Raw genomic sequence first — 20,928 nt, 5'->3', positions numbered from 1 at the left:
TACTCTTAAACCCTAAATAAATCAATAAGCTGTAGTTTCAGAATGCAGACAGTCTGTAATGTTCCTCCCATCAAACCTACCTAGGCTTGATCCGCAAAATTTTTTGGATTTCTACAAATGCCACCCTCTAAACATCCTGCTTCCTACTTTATAAGTATAAAATCACTTTAAATTCTTACCTTCTTGCCTCATTTTTCTTTAGCTTATTTTTGTTTAATTAAAAATTATAAAAAGAGAAAAAAAATGATTATTTTTATTCATTCATGTTTTTATTCTACAAAGAGAATAATCTATAGAAATTCCAAGGAAACATTACTTCAAGAGGTACAATTGAAGGCCCTGGCTGGAGGCCAATGTATTGCACTCTGCTGCTTCACAGAAAAATTAGCTGTGCCATCTAGTTAATTAAAGATGAAATGTATACAAATGGATTGATCTTAAACAAATGCTTATTATGGATTTTAAAATAGTTTTTATCTTGGTAGAAATTTTAGTGTTAAAAAAACTTCAAGTAGGTCATATATGTCTTTAGAAGTGAAAGGATTAAATAATCTACATCTTGTTATAGGCTGGCACTTTGCAGTTACCTTTGTATGATGGATGGATAAACAGTTTACAAAAAATATATATGAATATTAAGTCAACTAGTTAGTTGTTGAAGGAAGAAGTTATTTTGTAATTGTATGAATTTTGTATTGTTGTTTGTGTTTCTTGTCAAAAATCTATATATTCCAAAGAATTTAAGTTTTCCCCTGGTTTGTATATAAAAATTAAAATAGTGCATTGAATCAAAACTTTAGAATTATTTTTCATTACAAAAATTATGAAATTGACACTGATTGATAATAGATGGTTTATAATAATTTATACTTACTCAGATTAATAACATGACCTCACATTAGTTTTAGCTTTGTATGAAATATTAAAAATAATAAAAATAACCATGAATACGAGTACAAGTTTCTTGCATATATAAAACTTCTGGAATTCTGTCTTTTAGCATGGATGAAACTGCAACTGCCTCTTCTTTATATAAATTATAATATTAATATATGAAAATTTCAATGCAATTTTTTTAACAATACTGTGATAAAAATATTTTTTCATTTATCAGCTGTTCATAATTTTGGTCTGATAAATAAATTAATTCAAAATATTTTTTAATATATTGCAGATATGTTGATAATTAAGTAATATACATCTGCAATCAACTTATTAATGATATCTTTTTCTATTGATTATATATCTATTTAATTTTCATGGTTTTGTTCTAGTGTCTCTCTGATTTTAGCATGACTATTTTTTATAGAATTCATATTTCTTTAATATTGCATAGTTTGTTATCGCATGTTTCTGTAAATTGGGATCTGTTGCTCAAGCAAATTTGTTTTGGCTCAAAAGCAAAATGTTCTATATTTCAAAAAAAAAAAAAATGTTCTGCTACATTGTCATGAATAAAAACTAAAATTGAATATCACAACAGTATCATTTCCCAATAAATCTGTCAACCATGTTAAATTACCAAACAATGTTGAGTGCACATGCAGAACTTTTAAAGCTGTCTGGCTGTCAGAACTCAACCATACTTTATGATGACACTTTCTAAAGGTCACTTGTTTTTTTGTTTTTTTATCATAAAAATATTTATTTTGTGAAATAAAAGATGTAGACAGATGATATAATTCACTTTGTTCATACATTCATATTTGTACACTTTGTATGAAAATAACAATCTTATAAAGGATTTTCAGTATGATATGCATGTATTTTTATATCATTAAGCATCATTACATTAATGCAATAAACATATTTTGTTTTCATTATTTTTACTTGCAGGTATATTTCTTTACTTTACTTATATAGTTGCACTTTATAAAAATTTCATTCAATTTAGCTTTTTATAAGAGCTATTCTTGTTTTCCCTTTTATTTTTTAATCAAAATTTTCAAATCTACTTATCATTCAGCATATAACTAAAACAATGTATATTAATAAAAAAAAAATAGAATTTTCTAATTGTTTTGGATAGTTATTAATTTTTTATTATCTTTGTTTAATCATTATTTTCACGTCTCATTTCCATTTTAATTCTACATTTATGAACATCTTTGCAATAAGCCAAATCTTATTCAAAGCAATTCTCTTTCATCAACACGTTCGCTGCCATGATTGCCTCTTACGTATTAAGATGCATACTCTTTGCTTTCTCAATTTTTGTAAAGAGGATATCTTATTGGTTAGCAGGTAACCACACACAAATCATAAGATGAACAGCGTGTTAAAATAAGGATATAAATTAAACATAGGCGTGTTTTACTCACATCACCCGAATATGGGTGATAAATTTATGATGCATTATATACAAAAGTAATGTTGCTTAATCATTGTAAGCCAAAACTTTTAATTTTAGTGACCTTACATTCTTAATCTGCTGGGACTGTCCCTGTATTTTATTCTTATTCCGGTTTCTGATACAGATAAATGATGCACAGTGACTTAAGTATTAATTTTTCAGTCCCCTTGTAATATTTTGTCTTTACAACGTTCCCTGTCGCTAAACTTTTGGACCCGAATTCCTATTTTTATTCTTCTTATTTGTGTACATACTATGTTTGTAATTATTGATAGTTTTTAGAATCCTTTATACCTTCCTACGAATATGTTTATTTTTGTTTCGTGTAGGCTCATAACCAGACGTCCTTGATTAGCCAGGGAGTTTGTTTATGACATTTTTTTCTCGCTCGTTGAACCTCATCTCTGCGATATCTAGAGCGTTCTGTGTTAAGTTGGAAGTTATTTAGGGGACTTATATTTAATAGGAAAAAAAATCCTTTTTGTTAATAAGAATAGGGATTTCTCTATTTTTAAAGGCTCTGTCCCATCGTATCTCCCAAGATTTGCCTAGATAGAAATTTCCCTTTCTCGAAGTTGTATATCATGTGACGAACTGGCGTCTATGTCTATCGAGCTGCTGAAATAAGTGGAAAGTATTTGTTTACATTGAGAAGTGAAAGATGCTCCGCAGAGCTAATAACTAGCTATAAACGCCAAATGTTTTCTGTTCACTAATTTTCAAGGTTTTCCGAACTAATCTGGTTGGCTTCAAATATCGAAGCTATTGTAAACATCATCCATTTTAGTTTAATACTCCCAAATTGTAAACAATAAGAAATTATGATAGTAAAAAAAATAGTTTATTTTTTAGGATCTTAATCTTTTGAGGTTAGATTTTACTCGTCTATCTAATTAGGTGGCATGTTTTGTTTTAGGAACTTGAAGCAGTTCTGCCTCAGCAACGAGTGAATAAAGCACTTAAGTTTCAAAAAAAAAAAAAATAATAATTTTTATTTCCAGGAGTTCAATTATTCAGCTTTAAATTAAGAAAATTGATGTTTATTTCATGAAGAATTTCAAAAAAAAAAAAAAAAAAATCTGCATTTTTTTTTTTTTTTTTTATTTCCTTAGTTTATTGTTACCCTTGAAACCACCTGGAAATAGAAACCATACCTTGAAATGAAATATTAGTTTTTTTTTTAAAGCATATTATGAACAATTGTAGATTATATTGGTTTTGATTTTTCGATGAGTGTCGGAAATACGGGTTATTTGAGATTAGAGTCGGTACTAAATTTCAACTTTATAGAATTTTTAAATTCTCTAAGTAATTTATCAGGTCATATATACAAAAGAAAATATTTCTTTATATTGTGTTAGTTACAGTTAAGTATTTTGTAAAAATTGGAAAAAACTATCTAACCGTTCCTATAAATAAAAGCTGAGGATGTTATTGGAAAACGAGATTGTTTATTTTTGCTTATTACTGCTGTTTTGCAATTTTTTATTTATTTATTGTAAATTATAGATTTATTTTACATTAAATAAAATAGCTGATTTAGGTAATTCGCAATTTGGTTTTTAAGTTCATCTGGTTCGATGTCAGATCTCTAGTTAAAAGTGAAGAAAGATTTCCACAAATGATATTACTTTATTATCTTTATTGCCCATGTTACAGCTTTAAGTTGACCAAAATCGATTTCTCTCCTTGATTTAAATACTGTTTTTAACAATCGGATTAAGATTTTTTTCCCCCTTCAGTTCTTTATTTTTCAAATTGCTTTCATCTTTGATCGGTGATACGTTTTATGAAAAACATCCATTATGCTCGTTCTTTTCTGCATGGTCCTTCCAGTTATGTCTGTTCTAAATTGTACTTCAACCTGTTGTTGTTACTATTCTTCTTTGAAAAATAAAACTTTAAAAGTACTGTAGTCTTACTTCTATCAGAAAATTGCTAAAAAATATTATATTTTATAGTTTTCTGTATGGAAGAAAATTTTATGTTTTATTCAAAATAAAAATGATGGCTCAGCCTTTATAGCATATCTTTTGCAAATTTGTTGCAAATTTTTTTCTTAAACTGGGTCAGGCAGCATTTGTAAAATTAATAATTTTTGAAATTTATTTGCATAGACAGCTGGTTTCCTTAGTATTTATTACATAAATAGCGTAATTAGTGGGATACTGTAGCAATCTACTTTCAATCACTTTGGTAATCAATAGACTTTTTGTAGCTAATAAAGAAAATGAAACTAAATAAATAAGAGTGTTTTGTGGTAGATATCAAACTAATTTTTAAGAATCAGTCTAATTTTTATTTATGATAAATTCAATATTACTATTTAATATTTTTTGGTAAAAGTTCTTAAAAATATAAAACGGCGGCGTTTGATGCATTGTTATTTGCTGAGTGGAAATTTCCGGTGGTTCAATTTTCTTCTCAACTATCATGGCATTTCTAAATTAGTTCAAGTAAATCGTTTCACTTACGTTGCATGTATCTGTACAGAGCATTTCATCATAATTGAAGGTCAAGTTTTTTCAAGCTCAACGCGAGAGCGGATTTTCTCGCAATAAGTGCATCGAAGCGAAAAATTAAATAATCTTTCTTTGATTCGTTATGTTTCTGAATACTTAAAAATTATTCATGGAAATATTTCTGAAATTTATTTCTTATGAATGCAGTTTTTAAAAAAAAATATATTTGCTATAGATATCACTGTGTTGAGGAGTGTGTTTTTTTTATTATAAAACTATCTGATAAACCACACGTTGCTCAGGATAAAATTTTCATGTTTTTTAATAACGAAAAATTTGTGCAAGAACTTAATTAAAATCTGGTTGATACTTCACTTTTGTAAGCAAAATTTGAAACCTAAGTTGCGTCAAAAAAGTTAAAATCTATTTATTATTGGCATTCCGCTGAACCTCAGCTAATCCCTAAATAAAGGTTTACGAGTAAATTATTTGGAATGTAAAAGGTTATCCATTTCATATAAAACCTTATAATGCACAATTTTTTTCTCTCGCACCCATCTTTTTTTTTTTTTTTTTTTTTCCCAAAAAAAATTTAAATCCAAATGCACGAAAGAGTTTTGATATTCTCATAGTTTCTCAAAAAAAATTTTTTTTTTAAAGGATTAAACATAATTTAAGTAAACTGTGTGAGTGGCAATTTAGGCACGTTCTTACCGACCGATCGAAACTAAAATTTGATGCAAAACTACTCTCGTGGTCACAGAATCCCATACCGAATTTGATATACTTAAGTCATTACGTTTTCGAATTATGGCGTTTGAATGTATTTGAAAAAACAGACCAAAATATAGTCAATCTGTTGTTGGATTTGACTCAAAATTTGATAGGTGTCTATATTGTAGATGTTAAATTAGTGCGCTAAATTTTATATATCCAGCTCTCTTCGTTTTGTAGTTATCGTGTTCACTTATATTCGAACAGCCGGACAGACAGACTTCCTTTTAACGGATTTTACTCAAAATTTGATAGAAATTAACAAATTTGAGGTAAAGCACCATAACAAATTTCATGTTTCTATATCAAAGCGCTATTACTATACTTTCTTTATATTTTTATTGCATATCTTGAGTATCATGATACTCAATGTTTGTATCATAATATTATGCATTAACTTAATTTTTCTTTTCTTTTTTTTTATATAGTTTATGAGCATGCAAGTTGGCGTTTCATTGAACAAAATCGTTATTTGGTGTTTAACCCCCTGATTGTCCATTAGCATTATATATCGAATTACAGCATTATATTCTTTGAATGTTTTTTCACAAGTGCTTTGACAAATAAATTGCGAAGTTTTGCCATGGATTTTCTTACGTCTTTAAAAAAAAAATGGAATAATTTATTCTTTTTATTCATTAATTGTGAATAATTCCGGAATCAAAATATCAGTATCACAGTTTTTATAATTCTTTAAAGGTGATCTCTCTTTTCAGTGGATTCGAGTTTTCAGTTTTCTTTGTCTCTGAAAATCACCCATTACTGAAACTTTGCGTCATAGAAACCAAGTGTTTTATCATTTCAATGGTTACGAATGGTTCGAGATTACAATAAAACCACGTATAAACAGTAGTTTTAATATATTTTTTAAATAACAGCTATGGAAAACAATAGATTCCGAATATGAATTGGCACGTATCTTGTAACTTTTATGACGTAAACGTGAATTGGCTCCATTCTTTGAAAAACCTATGCCAATTTAGTCGCGTAGTTTCATTGTTTGATGTGAGGTGTGGACCTGAGTAAAACTCCTCTTTGACTTAACCATCTGTTCACATGAATTCACCTTCCCGTCAAGATGATAACTGGTCCGTCCTGTTGGACGTACTACTTACTCTGTATCGCCAGTATTTCTTGATTGCATAGCATAAGTTTTCTTCTGGGAAGTTAAAATATTCATCGTTCATAGCATTCTTAAAGATCAGATTAAACCAGATGATTGATAATTCTCGATGCTCCACTGTATAACAAGAGTTATCAGATCGCTTTTAATAGAACTGTTTAATTAAAGAAAAAGTATTGTGTTAGTGTAAAATTTTTAATTATAAAAAATGAAAAAAGATTGTATTGATTTAAATTATAAAACTTCCTATAACTGTCACCCCACTTCTATAGCTGTTGAAACTTTGATGTCTGTTATTTATTGTGTAATAACTATGTAATATATATATACATTTTTCTGGATATATTGTATTTCTGGATTACCTTGTTGTTTTAATTCGGATAAATAAACATGAAACATCGTAAAATTATTGTGTCCCATATAAATTGTATTTCCTATATTAATTAGAAAAAAGTGCATAAATTTAAAATTTCTTTGACAATGTCATCATATTGTTTGTGCTGTCAATAAAATATTTTTTTTAGTTTCAAGAATCGATAGCTTGATTAAGTCGTGTTTCCGAAGAAAACAATTGAAAAAGTTTTCATTTTGATTTTGAAAGAGCGATAACTTGACTTGTTTCTTTAGAGGGAAAAAAAAATCCTTCAATATTAACTTTTGAAATTTTTTCCTGGCGTCAACTTTGACAATTACTAAGTGAAAAATAAATAAAGTCAACAAAACGAATTGATTGAATAGGCTGATTCGAATAGGTTCTTTCAGATATCTCTCTGTCGTTTCATTTCTCATCTTTAAGCGGTAAATATCATTGCAAAATTTAATAAAGGATGAAAAGAAATAATTTTAGGGCCACATTTTGGTTTTCAGCAATAAGTCTCATTGCAAAATTTAATAAAAGATTAAAAGAAATGACTTTATTGACTTATTCTGGAACTAAGAAAGATTCGGCATTAAATTTTGAAAAGTAAGAAAAATATTCTGTCTTAAATGTATTATTCTTTAAGAAGTTTCAATCGCATTAGAAAGTGTGAGTGAGTATTCAACAGAAAGTAATTGTGAAATACGAAATAGTGTTTTTTTATTGCTTTTGAGATTTTATTATGAACATAAAACAATAATACTCTATATTTATTTAAACAGTAGTCCCATAAAAATTTATTATTCCCAATAAGAATCATAAAATTTATCGAAAATTGTCATTTAAATTGATTCAGAATTTTTGCATGTATTCTGATATCTCCATACTTCTTTTCCATTTCTTGACGTTTGGAGAGCTTGTATTGGAATTTTATCTTCTCCTCGGTTTCGACCATTTTTGTAGAGTTTTCTAGGTAAGGCAAAACACGTACTAGATAACAAGTAGCATCGCTTTCTACCTGACTTTATTATACTTGTAATGTGTTCACTTTATGCACTTTATGGAGAGACGTGACGAAGAAGCACCCTTTAAACATTCATTATTATTCTGTGTTCGTGTCTACTTTTCTTTCTTCCTTTCACTTGGAAAAGTTTCTTCTCGAGTTGCTAAAAGCTTTAAATGTGCGTTGCCTGGTTTTACGATCTCCGCGCTTAAAGTTTTTTTTTTTTTTTTTTTTTTTTTTTTTATCCTTATGTACTGCTTAAAAAGAAACGGGGGGGGGGTTAAGCACTATGCGAATGTAAATAATAAATGCTTTTTTCCCCCGCTGGCGTTATTGATGTATTAGATTTATCTAGTTCTTAGTTGATTGTCAAAAAACATTTTTCATTTTAAAAAATACACTTTATTTTCATTAATATTCTTTTTAATTATTGCTTGCTGTACTTCTAAAAGCGAATAGGGGAAAACCTGTTATTGATTCCCCAATGATTTTTAAATGTTTGGTTATTATGTAAAAAAAGGAGGGCTAATCTGAAAATTTTGACCCATTCATTTAAAAAAAGACTTAAAAAAATGCCTTAAAAATGATTAAAGAAATTTTGAAGCCTAGATATGAATTTCAATTTCCCGAAAGTACATCATTCACGTCATACAATCTAATTTATCTAATAGTTTATAATTTCTAAACAATTGTGTAAAACCAAGATTAATTAACAAACAATTTTATGTTCTATTAGCATGGACTTCTTTATATTCTTTTAATACATGATGTGTTTAAAGAGTAAAATATTGTAATCGTCAAAAAATTTTGAAACGTTTGAAATTTTATTGAATTTTCATAGACTACTGCAACTGAAAATACTATTTTTGGAATTATGTCTTTGTACATGATAATTCCAAAATACTACGAGCTAAACTTGCAAAATTTGATATATGATCTTTATAGCAAAAATTGTAGATTTCTGTAAAATTTTTGACGAAATCCGTCTAGTATAGTCTATCTATTTGGTGTTTTGATTGCATTTCAGCGGATAAATCAAAGATGCAACAAAGTTGAGAAATGATATTTGATCATTTTTTTTAAAATTGAATTCAAATTATAGAGATTCTAATTCAGAACAAATTCCTTGGGCATGATGTTTGTTTGACGATATGTCTCTTCGTTTATATGTGGAAATTCAAAAATAATCAAGCTAGACCAGTGGATTTTAGAGCATAATTTTTACATCAAAAGTATAGATATTAAATCATTTTAAAATTGAATCCATCAAAGAATAGACTTGTCCGTTTTTCTATCCATATGTAAAGAACATGATAACCGAGGAACACAATCTAAAGGAGTGAAATATGGTATGTTGGCATCAAAATGATTATATATCAAATTTTGAGTTTAACTGGTCAAGAAAATTATGCAAAAAAATGCATCGTTCTTTCAACTATACTACAAAAGAAGACAGAAAAATAGTTTCTTTGTTTTTCATTTCTTTTATGATGGTGTTATATTGCCAAATCTATTTTTCTTTTTTTAAATCATTGTTTTAAATCGTTTCCTTTCTTACTTTACTGTCTTTATAACAAGTAAGCATTTTTAATAATAAATTCAGAAGTAAATTTAGATTTGTATATTAAATCTGGAATAATCAATAAAATTCAACAAAATTATTGATTTAAGTAATATCTATTTTATAAAAATAGCCTAACAAAAAAAAATGTAAGCTTTATGTTTTTTTATGTATGCTATAACATTTGAGTTAGTCACAAGTTTGATTGATTGCATGAGTGTTTATTGCTTGGCTTAGTTAATTGAGCTATAAGCAAGTTAACTGCAAGTTTCCTTGAGAATAAAAATTTATTGAAAAATCATTTAACTATCTTAATTAAATCAGTTTTAAATATGATCAATTCGTTTCATAAATTGTTTCCGATTTGCATCAAGAGTATATAATCAAAAATGATTATGCGCGATAGGTTTTGTTTTTTTCGCCTTATAGCTTTTACAGGGATTTTTTTTTTTTAATTTATAAATTTTATCCCTGTTATGATCACGTTAAGGAATTTTTATTTTTTCCTTTTTTCGGGGGATATTATACTCTATATTTTCCATTTTTTTCTGGTCTTCTAAAATAATTTTTTTTAATGTTCTTTCAGAATGTGGTGGACTTTAACGGGAAATTTCGGGAATATGCTTCCAATAGATTGGTCAAAATCATATACACGAAAAATGCAAATAAACTGCCTTAACTTAAATGAAAAATTGGTAAGTACTTTATTATTATTTTTTTTTATTTGGAACTCAGATTCATTAATATTATTCTTAGTTTTGTGATTTAAATTTGCGATTTCCAATATCAGGATCGAGAATCGGGAGACGAGTTGGATGTCTCTGATGATGAAATTGCCAAAGATTTGGACCTCCATTCTTTAATCATTTCCAGTTTACAGCAAGAGCCAATGTTCACTGCAGAACAAGTGCTGGAAGAAATAGATGAAATAATGCAGGTGAAAATGCTGTGAATTTTTGCATGCAGTTTTTCTCCCGATTTTTAGTCTGTCGGAAAAGTATAGGTAGTATATATAATCAGTGACAAATCAAGTCGACAGTGTATTGAAAACCACTGATTACCTCATAGTTAGGGCGTGACATATTATTTTTTTCATACATTAAGACTATAAATTCAGTTCCATGAAATTAAATAAATTTCGTTTTGGCGAATACTGTGGTTTAGAGCCTGATTTTTTTTCTAATGCATCAACTACTTTTAAATATAACAATGATTTTCAAGAATGTAGCCATAGTGAATAATATATTCTATAACTGTCTTATACTGTCTGCTTGATATGTCAACAAAAATAAAACTAAAGTAAAATAAAATTCTATATTTAGTAATACAAGACTGACTGCAAATTCGGCAGTGAAAAGCAACACGTTTTTATGTATTTCTATATCTTTTGTGTGTTTTGAAAACAAAGGAATTCTTGAATTTCCCTTGTTTAGAATTCAGAATAGTGCCAATTTTTTATAAGTTTATTTATTTGGCTTGCATTTACCTTTACTACTATTTTATTGTTTCATTTTACAGCAAGATGAAATTCCTATTGATGAATCTCAAGATGAAATTGATGGTGAAATAGAGCAGAAAGAAACAAATCCATTTTCTTCCATATTATATGAAGAAAGTAAGCAGTAGAAATGAATTTTCAAGATTTCTTTTGTGTGTAATTTGATTTATTATTATGAATTGAATTTTTAATTATAATTTATAGTTATCTTGAAGTTCTAAATCCATGAGTTGTGTTATATATACATTTGAAATTGTATAGAACAATGCTTGTAATGAAATTTTCTGTTTTCCTTCTTTTTTCACTTGTATTAATATTTGTTATGTTGATTTAGCCTTTATATATATATATATATATATATATATATATATATATATATATATATATATATATATATATATATATATATATATATATATATATATATATATATATATATATATATATATATACGAATGTAATAATATTTTAAAATCCTAATTAATTTCCTGATTTTTATCTTAATTTAACCCATATTAACTTAATTCTAAAATGTTCTCATATTTCCTGATCCAATTCCACCTTTTTTATTTATTTAATACTAAACAAACTCGATAAAACTTCGTTAATCTGCACTTTCACATGTGCCAAGTGAAGGGATAAAAATCTGTCAAGCTAAGTGAATTCTTTTAAAAGATACCTTTATTTCTTTTACTTAAATCGACACATGTAAAGAAATTCCTATCAGAATCTCACATTATATAGCGACTGAGGATAAATATTTCTCTCTTCTGCTCTTGTTTCGCTTATGAACAGACGTCAGTTTGTCCTTACTTCTTGTATACAAAATATGTTTCTTGGGATGGAATAAAGCGAAGTTAAAAAAAATTCAAAGTGTCTTCTCTGTCTTCGGCCATGAAACTGCTTTAAAAATTGTGTGTTTTTTTCATTATATGGATATATTTTTATGTCATTATACTTTTCTAGATAACTATGTAAAATGGTTTTATTTATATTTATCATTAAAGTCTTATTTTTTTATTATTCTTAAATGTGGTTTAATTAAGATTTTTTTAAAGTTTTTTTTCCAAAAAAAATTTCCTTTATTTGCTTCTATATTGAGAAATTAAAGCATCTGATTTCTCTTTTTGGTTGCTTGTTTTTATTGTGATCCTTTATATTTGAACAAGTAGCAAGTATTCATCGAAATCATGTGTTTATTGACAATATCATTATTGTGAGTTTTTTTAATTAATATGTATATCTTTAACATAATAAAGAAATGTAATTGTCTATATATATTTCAGAATTAAAAACTTTGACAAATGCCCAGCTGAATGAGGTTTATTTGGAACTGGAAAGAATGATTCAAGAAAATTCTGAAGTTCTGATCCAAGAATTGGCTTTAAGAGATGAGCTGGAATTTGAAAAAGAACTTAAAAATACTTTCATTTCATATTTACTTACAATACAGAATAAGAAGAGACAGCACAGCACAGAAAAGAGGAGAGGGCGATCTTCTACAGGGAACAGTTCAGATGCTAAGGTATATTATATAAAATTAGCATAGTTATGTTTGAAAAATATGCTTTTAGAAATATATGCTTTATTTATGCTGAAGAGTTTATTACTTAATTATCTTATAACTGTTCTGCTTAAATAAAATGTTATTATATTAACTACATTTTTCATCAAAAAATTACATCAAATTATCTATTTTACATGAAATTATTGCTGCCATAATTCAAAGGAAATACTAATTTCCATATAAGTTTCTTTTGCTGTTAATATACTTATGTATAACAAGCACTATTCTAGATTTGCATGTAAAGTGATTTCAAGTAGTATTCAACCAATATTAAATAAATGTATGAGAAAACAATGAAATAAGTAAGTTTTCCAAAATGGCAAGAAAATATTTTTTTAAAAATGTCAGTTTCTCAGTGTTTGTTGAGTAATGTCTTGTAGCTTTGATATGGGATAGTTTCAGCCTAATGAATAAAACGGTTTTAAGTGCTTCACCATTTAATCAATTATTGCCACTTATTATCTGTTTTCTACTGATAATTTGTTTCTGTTTTCAGTTCTATGTTTAAATATTAATCTTCTCTCAATTATAAATGAGATTAATTTATAATATTGCTTGCACTGAAACCCAATACCATAGAATATGGTTGCATATTAGAAATGAGTTGATATTTGAAAAATAACTTAAATATATTTTTATTTCGTATTTCCATCTGAAAATTCCTTTGTAATTTAAATAATTAATATGAAATCATCAAATTTAGAATTTATCATATTTGCCACTTAAAAATCAAAGATTTATTTAAAATTTTACCATTTCCTATCTTTATATCTTTAAAAAAAAATCACATTTTCATAAATATACAAAAATGTTTTGTGTATTCATCGTTATGTGTGTATTTCCTATTTATTAACAAAGAATCGCCTTAATGGTATTTTTACTATTCAGTTTATTTTTTTAATATATTTAAGCTAATTTTTGAAATTATACCTGTATTTAGGTACTAACAATATTATATGATAAGATTAAAATCATTTGCTGTTTAAGCTAGGTATATTTTTTAAATGTATTTTAAAAGAAATATATTAAAATGTTCTTTTAATTTCTACAAAGTGTTTTGAAATACTATTTTCCTCCCTGTTTTCTAGTTCCTGACTACTGTCATTCCTTATAGCATTGAAAATGGACCACCTAACAACCAAACGCTGCAAATTTTGATAAAAAGTAAGAAAATTCCTCAGCTGTGAACATTTTAAGTTCCTTGATTTATCACCTTTCTTTAAATTTTTTCCCAATAGTTTAAACATGACATTGATTTCGATTTCTTTGTTGAGATAGATAGACATATAAAAAATAAAAATATTTAGATGTTATATTCATAATTGATTGTTTTTTGGTTTTTTTTTTTGCCAGTTATAAATGTATGGAAAATTGTTATATAATTGTTAATTATTAAAATATTATTATATAATTGTTACTTTTTGTCCTAAAATGTCTGTTTCAGATAAGCAATCATCATAAATGCTACAAATTTTTAACATTTTAAACATCTTGAGTTGCTTCTTTCATTCATCGATTAATATTACTGTTGGTTTCCTCATTCCCCTAGATTTTAAAAACTGTCAAATGAAATTTTATAAAAAGCCTTATAATTTAATGAATATATGATAGAAGTATAAAAAAAATTGCATTATTGTGTGATATAGATTATTTGTCTGTTCAGTAAATGATTTCCTAAGTTTATCTTAATGAAATCTTTAAAGGTAAAGTAAAATCATTTTTTATTTCAAATAATATTTTCTTTTTTTAAAAAAAATTCAGTTTATTAGCTCAATTAAAAGTATTACAAAATATACATACTAAAATGAAAAAATTTTGTTTACATGCATTAGGCTGTTTTTGTTTTATATATATATATATATATATATATATATATATATATATATATATATATATATATATATATATATATATATATACAATATTGCTTTTTTCTAATATCCTTTTTTTGTCCCTTTGTCTGAAACTGATTTTCATCCAAGTTATTCTAAACATGGAAGACCTGGTTTATATTATTTAATGCAAACTGAAATGGGAATCCAATGTTTAATAAATTTCTAATTGTAACATTTGTTTTAAATTAGCACTTGCATAAATGACATTTAATACCAATAACATAAATAAATTATTAAAAGTGTATTTTTATTTGAGAAAGTAGTTTAAATTTTAAAATTTTATTTCATAAATATTTGTTTCCATCCCCTTCTCTTTCTCTCTCTTTTTCAATGTAAAATTTCAATAGCTTAACAGTTGATTGATAAGAAGTATCATCATCTTATCAATCAAATTAATTTCAGATAAATTAATAGAAATTTAATGGAAAAAATGAATAATCTGTTCTAACCTCATAGGATTAATTTTTGGCAAAATTAATTAATCTTCACAAAAATTATACTGAATCTCTTAATTTATTTACATTTGTTATAACCTCTAATACTTTCCTTCCTGTAGTTTTAAAAGCAATCAATGAAGATAATCCAGCTGTACCTGCTCTACTGACAGATTATATTTTGAAAGGTAAAATTATGTAATATTTTTATCAAGATTAGTATTTTTTTTAAATGTTTGAAGAATACTAGAATATATTCTTAATGAATAAAAAAAATTTATTATCTATGCCTTTTTCATTTTCTACTGGACATGTGCATAGGTGAATTATGAAAAATACTGTTACTGAGGGATTTTTTTAGGGGGGGGGGGATAAAAATATTTGATGTTTTTGTTTCCTTTTAGCTTGGTTTTAATTGCGGACATTTCCATTAATTTGAATTACTTTTTTATGTATATTCTGAGCATATTTACTCTACATTTTATGTTAATGCAAAAGACAAATTTTTTTAAAGAAATTCCCTGACTATTAACTGAAAATGAAATTTCTGTAACTTTTGGATTGCATGAATCAACAATTTTCTATTTATCTATATTTTGATTTTAATTTAGTGCTTGACAATAGGGCTAGTTGTATACTTTTAAAATTTTATTGATGACTGAATCTTTTCAAAATTTGTTTGAATCTAACTGATAGCACATACATACTTTTAAATTCTTTAGTATTTCTATTGATTCATTGTTTTAGCTTTATAGTTGTTTGATTTTTAATTATTTAAACTTCTTGCTGTGCTAATGGTTTAATTTATTTTTATTATCCTTGTAATTAACTTTTAAATACCATTATTATTATTTATTTATTTATTTACAGTTCTGTGTCCCACATGAAGTCAATCTTGTTGCTGAAATTGCTGTGGTTCACAAATATCTACTTAGAGCATTCACTATGTCTTCAAGAACTGAAATTGTGTGTTTTACAAAAATGCATTCACGTCAAAATCTTGTTATCACCAGTTGTAGTTAGTCATCATTTTTCTTATGAGAAATGGCTTCAATGATGGTAGATTGCTTTTAATCATAGTTTCAACTTTTCAAGTTAATACTAATACAACATCTTGCATACATTGGAGCTTATAATATTAGAATTTTGCACCAGGTTTGAAGTAATTGACATAAATAATGAATCGTATTTATGAGATTTATTTTTAGAACAAATCTTAATTAATATTCAGTCTGTAAATAGAGTGAGGTAGAGAGAATAAGACATTTGCCAAACATCACACTGTGAATTTTTAAATGAAGTGATTATAAAATAAAATGCTCAGATTAGTGTTTAAAATATTAATTGAACTACAATGATGGAAGTATGCCATTTTTTTTTTTAATTTTTATACTCTTTTTTTTAATCTTTTTATTTTATTTCATAGTTTATTTTGATTTTTATGTTTTCATTTTCAAAGAAAAAGGTTGTATTTCTCACTTTTTTAATGCTCTTTAAGTGGACTTTTTTTGGCAGTTTATTTTAATATACAAACTTTACCTTTTGCTGCAATTTTTAAATTATGCTCTTGAAATTTGAATATCTCATTATTTTATCAGTGTGACATTTTAATTATGTATTTTTAAAGTTTAACTTAAATTCTATAATACACTAAGAACAACAACAACAAATCATTGATGATGAATGCTGACCTATTTCTCCTTTTCACCTTTATGAAATATGTGGAATTTGTAATGTATTTATGTTATTATATTTGTAATTTATTAAAAGTAAATCTTTAAATGCAACTTCTAAATATTGAATAAATGTTGTAGCTTAAATGTGGAAATCTAATTAGAATCTTACCATGTTATAACAACTTAACAAAATATGTTAATTAATTCCATTAGTACAAAGCTATATTTTGGATATTAATCTATCAAAAGGCATTGAATGCTGTTATTAATTCCTCAAATTATTCAAAGAATAAGGCTTGATTTTTTTTTATTTCTAATATTTTATATCAAATAGTTGTCCCTTCAATATGCAGTTAAATAGTTTTATTTCTTTTAATGTCAAAAAAAATGATAGGTTCTTAGGGTTAAGAAAATTGAATCATTAAATTAATCAGCAAGTTTTAGTTCATCAGTAACATCCTAAAAAAAAAAAAGGCCAACTGATATCTTACCATTTCATTGATTTAACAATAACAGTCTTTAGAAACAAGTGCTGAGCAGTACAGAATCTTTTGTTTGATATGCTGCATACTGGGACTGCCACAATTTAGCTTGCCTACTTTTCTTTGGAGCAAGTTCCTGACATTTGATGTGGAGAAACAAATTCTGTGTTAAACTTGCATGTTACTGAGATCTGCTATGACTGTTTGCTCACATACCTGTCAGAATCGGGCCTGATGCCTTATGTATTTTTGGACAAAATTGAATTAGTATTACAGATTACACAAATTCTAAATTAGTATAATTGCGCATTTTGCCAAAAGATTTCATGAGAAATTGTTCCAAAAAACATCAGAATTATTAATTAGGTCCTGTGTTTATTGATAAATTAATTATATGCTTTATATTCAAATCATTTTTGAAAAAGTAAATGAACTGAGTTTAATTTTAATATTATTGTATTTCTAAATATGTTATGTATTATTATTGAGTGTATTTAATACTAAAATTTTTTGTATGATATTTTTAATTCGGAAAAATTTTATTCTTGGTGTAACTTAATTAAGAAAGTTAAATTAAATCTCATTTTGTTATTAATCCTATTTTCAAATGAATTAGGGATTTAATGAGATTCAATTAGTATTTAGTAAGCTATAATAAAATATAATGAGATTTTAAAATTTTTTATTTCTTCCAGACATTTTAAATTTCCTTTTGAATTTCTAATACATTTTATTTAGTTTCAATTTAGCAGAATTTACAATTTCACTGATTTTCAACTGAATTAAAATTGAATCTCTTGAAGTGTAAAGCTTTTGGATAAAAGCTTACAATTGTACATGGGTAGAAATTTAAGTATAGAAAAATATTTACACTTCATTTCTATGTATATACAGATGACGTTGCTTATGTTTTTTTTTTTAATGTCGGAAACTAATATCTCGCAAGTATATCTGGAATAAGAGATATTTATCTTAGAGTAATCTCTCTGTGTGCATGTTTAAGTACACTTGTATGTATGTAAATGTTGTAGCTGTTATTTATTGCTTAAAGAACACAATTGTACTGCCATTGTATTTTTTATTTCAAAGCAAAATTATTAATTTTTAACTAAAACATGTCTTATTAGATTTCTCTTTTTTTATGGTTATTATTGATCTTTTAATGTTTTTAGACATTTTATGAATGTCAAAGTACCAATATTAATCATTTTATAATTTCATATATCCTCTCCCCTCCTACTTTATTTTCGCAACTTATTTTGAAAAATGCATATGAAATTTACCTTCTTTTTAAACAAAAAGTTTACTATCTGTTTTTAAAAAACAGTAAATTTTAATTTACTGTAATTAGTGAATCCCTGTTATATTGAATGGGACTATCCTAAAATGAATGTTATATGAAATTGTTGTTAAATATGTATTTTTTTTTTCTTTTTTATCAAAACTGAAAATAAAATAAATTATACTTTTTACATAAGAAAGCTAAACTTTTTAAATTGAGATGAATTTTCCCCCGTTTTTATCTTTAATGGGATATTTGAGATTATTTTTTTCTGAATGGTAACAGTCGATAAATATTGATGTAAAATTATATTTGTTGAAAAAGGATATTTTTATTATTATCTGCCTTTCTTATTATTATTGCTCCTAATTTTAAAACTAATATACAAATGAAAGAAAATATGGATTTGTGCTTAATTTTTGTTACTGTTGTTTGAAAGAAAAAATATATATCTATTTAAAAAAAGGGAATATACATTTTTTTAATTCCTAAATATTTGAATTTGAGAGGACTTGTTAATTGACCATGTATAAAAGATAACAATAAAGGGGATTCACTGCAGTACATGCAATGGTTTGTTTGTTTCCCAGTTATATCAGAAAGTGTTTGATTTTTTTTATTTTAAATATATTGGATACATAATGAAATGAAATAGTACATATTGTGAAAGCATAAGTGAATCATATGAAAATAGTCATTGGTCTAATAATTCTTTACATTATGTGTTAAATTTCAGTTAATTAGATTTTATAAATTATGTAAATTACTTGTATAAAGTTTATACAGTTATTTATTTTATAACTTATTTTCTTGTGACAAAAGCATTCACTGTTTGCATTTCAAGAAAAATGTGAAGCTTTTAACTGTCAAGTGAATTTAAAAGTTGCGTTGTTGCAGCTGAGTAGCAAGTTGCTCATTATTGTAGCAGAAAAGAGAATGTGCCAATTTTAAAGTAACTTATTCATTCATATTCCAATGTAGTTATATCTCTACACCAAACCATGTTTGAGTTCTTTACTTTTAAATGTTTAGATATTATAAAAATCATATTTAACTGATGCAGCTATGTTGTCTTGTTGATTTTTAGTTTTCTTTAGATGAAACAAGTTCTTTTTTTTTTTTTTCTTTTTTTTTAAATTTTATTTGTATGTGATACATAAGGAATCATGACATTCTTCTGTTTTGTTTTGTAGATGACATTTTCCCTCCATCTGTGGATTTAGATATTGTTTGTGTAAATTTTCTGTACAAATGCTGTGTTATTGCTGTTATCCTGATCTGTAATATTACTAATTGAAGTATAATTAAAGATATCTAAGCAGTGATGTATGCAATTCATTTTTATCTGCAAATGGATTTTAATGAAACAAAAACCATTACATTTACACACTGAGCATGGGTGCAAGGTATTTTGTTAAGTGAGGGATTTTTTAAATGTTTTTATGTGTAGAGAAAATATTCCTGGTCAATTGCACTAGTGCCTTATCAGTTTAAATTTGTCAACCAATGAAACATCATTGCTTTACCAAATTATTACTAAAATGTTAATAAACTTCAATTCTTAAAGCTAATTATCATTTCATGATTTTGCTAGTTCTTTAAGAAAAAGTGTAGTTGCTCTTCTTGCTTATTTGATTATCCTTTTTTATTAAATCAGGCACTTGCATTGAATTGTTTAAATATTCGTTCTTTCTTTTTTAAACCTTTCTCTCTCGATTTCTTTTCTTTCTTTTTTTTTTTTCCCCTTAAGTCTCAATATTTGTCATTTGTTTCTATTATTTTTGTTTCTAATACAAAGAAATTCTTATGGATTTTTTACTTTCTTTTGATAATTGATTTTTTTATTTTTGAAGCCCTTGTTGCTTCAAAATGCAATCATGCATTTAAATACTGAACTTAACTGCATACTTAAATTTTAAATACTGAAACAAGATATGGCATAGTATTTTTCTATTTTTATATGCAAGTAACCTTACATAACTTCCAACCCCCTTGTTTTTAAGTATTGAATTATAATAGGAAGACTTTCTTGCTCTAAAAAGAATTACAATTTTTATAAATTCATATTACTTCCTTCATATATTAAATATATATGAAATAAATATATATAAACATATTAATATTACTTATTTTATATATCAACAAATTCAATTTTATGTAGAGGGATTTTAATAAATCTTGTCCATAATCTTACTTATATCTATGATATTTTTATCTTATTAATTCGTTTTAAAAGTTAACTGTTAAAATAAATTATATAAAATTTTCTAGAATTGAATAAATGGGAAGGATCAGAAAAAAAAACTTGTCAAAAATCATTTAAAACTTGAATACAAAATTATATTTACACTTTGCTATTTAACAAAGACAGTTTTCAAAATTTTTTCTAAAAGTCTGTGATTTTCTAGGAAAAATAATTATTTTTAATATCAGAATGCAATAGAAATTTAGTTTTGAAAG

General features: G+C 25.9%; 1 protein-coding gene across 1 annotated transcript in view; it reads left to right on the top strand.

The window, feature by feature from the left end:
- Positions 1 to 19,793, top strand: part of LOC129958358 (fasciculation and elongation protein zeta-2-like) — a 70,318-nt gene extending 50,525 nt beyond the window's left edge. The window contains exons 3-9 of the mRNA XM_056070795.1: positions 10,221 to 10,329; positions 10,425 to 10,571; positions 11,153 to 11,249; positions 12,419 to 12,657; positions 13,788 to 13,863; positions 15,151 to 15,216; positions 15,899 to 19,793. Of these exons, the coding sequence (XP_055926770.1) occupies positions 10,221 to 10,329; positions 10,425 to 10,571; positions 11,153 to 11,249; positions 12,419 to 12,657; positions 13,788 to 13,863; positions 15,151 to 15,216; positions 15,899 to 15,915 (751 nt within the window). The 3' untranslated portion in view covers positions 15,916 to 19,793. The remainder of the gene's footprint in view (positions 1 to 10,220; positions 10,330 to 10,424; positions 10,572 to 11,152; positions 11,250 to 12,418; positions 12,658 to 13,787; positions 13,864 to 15,150; positions 15,217 to 15,898) is intronic.
- Positions 19,794 to 20,928: the final 1,135 nt, after the last annotated feature.

Source organism: Argiope bruennichi, chromosome 2 (assembly GCF_947563725.1).
Source record: "Argiope bruennichi chromosome 2, qqArgBrue1.1, whole genome shotgun sequence".
NCBI lineage: Eukaryota > Metazoa > Arthropoda > Arachnida > Araneae > Araneidae > Argiope > Argiope bruennichi.
Note: the sequence above shows the minus strand (reverse complement) of the source record. Positions and strands in the feature narration are given on the sequence as shown.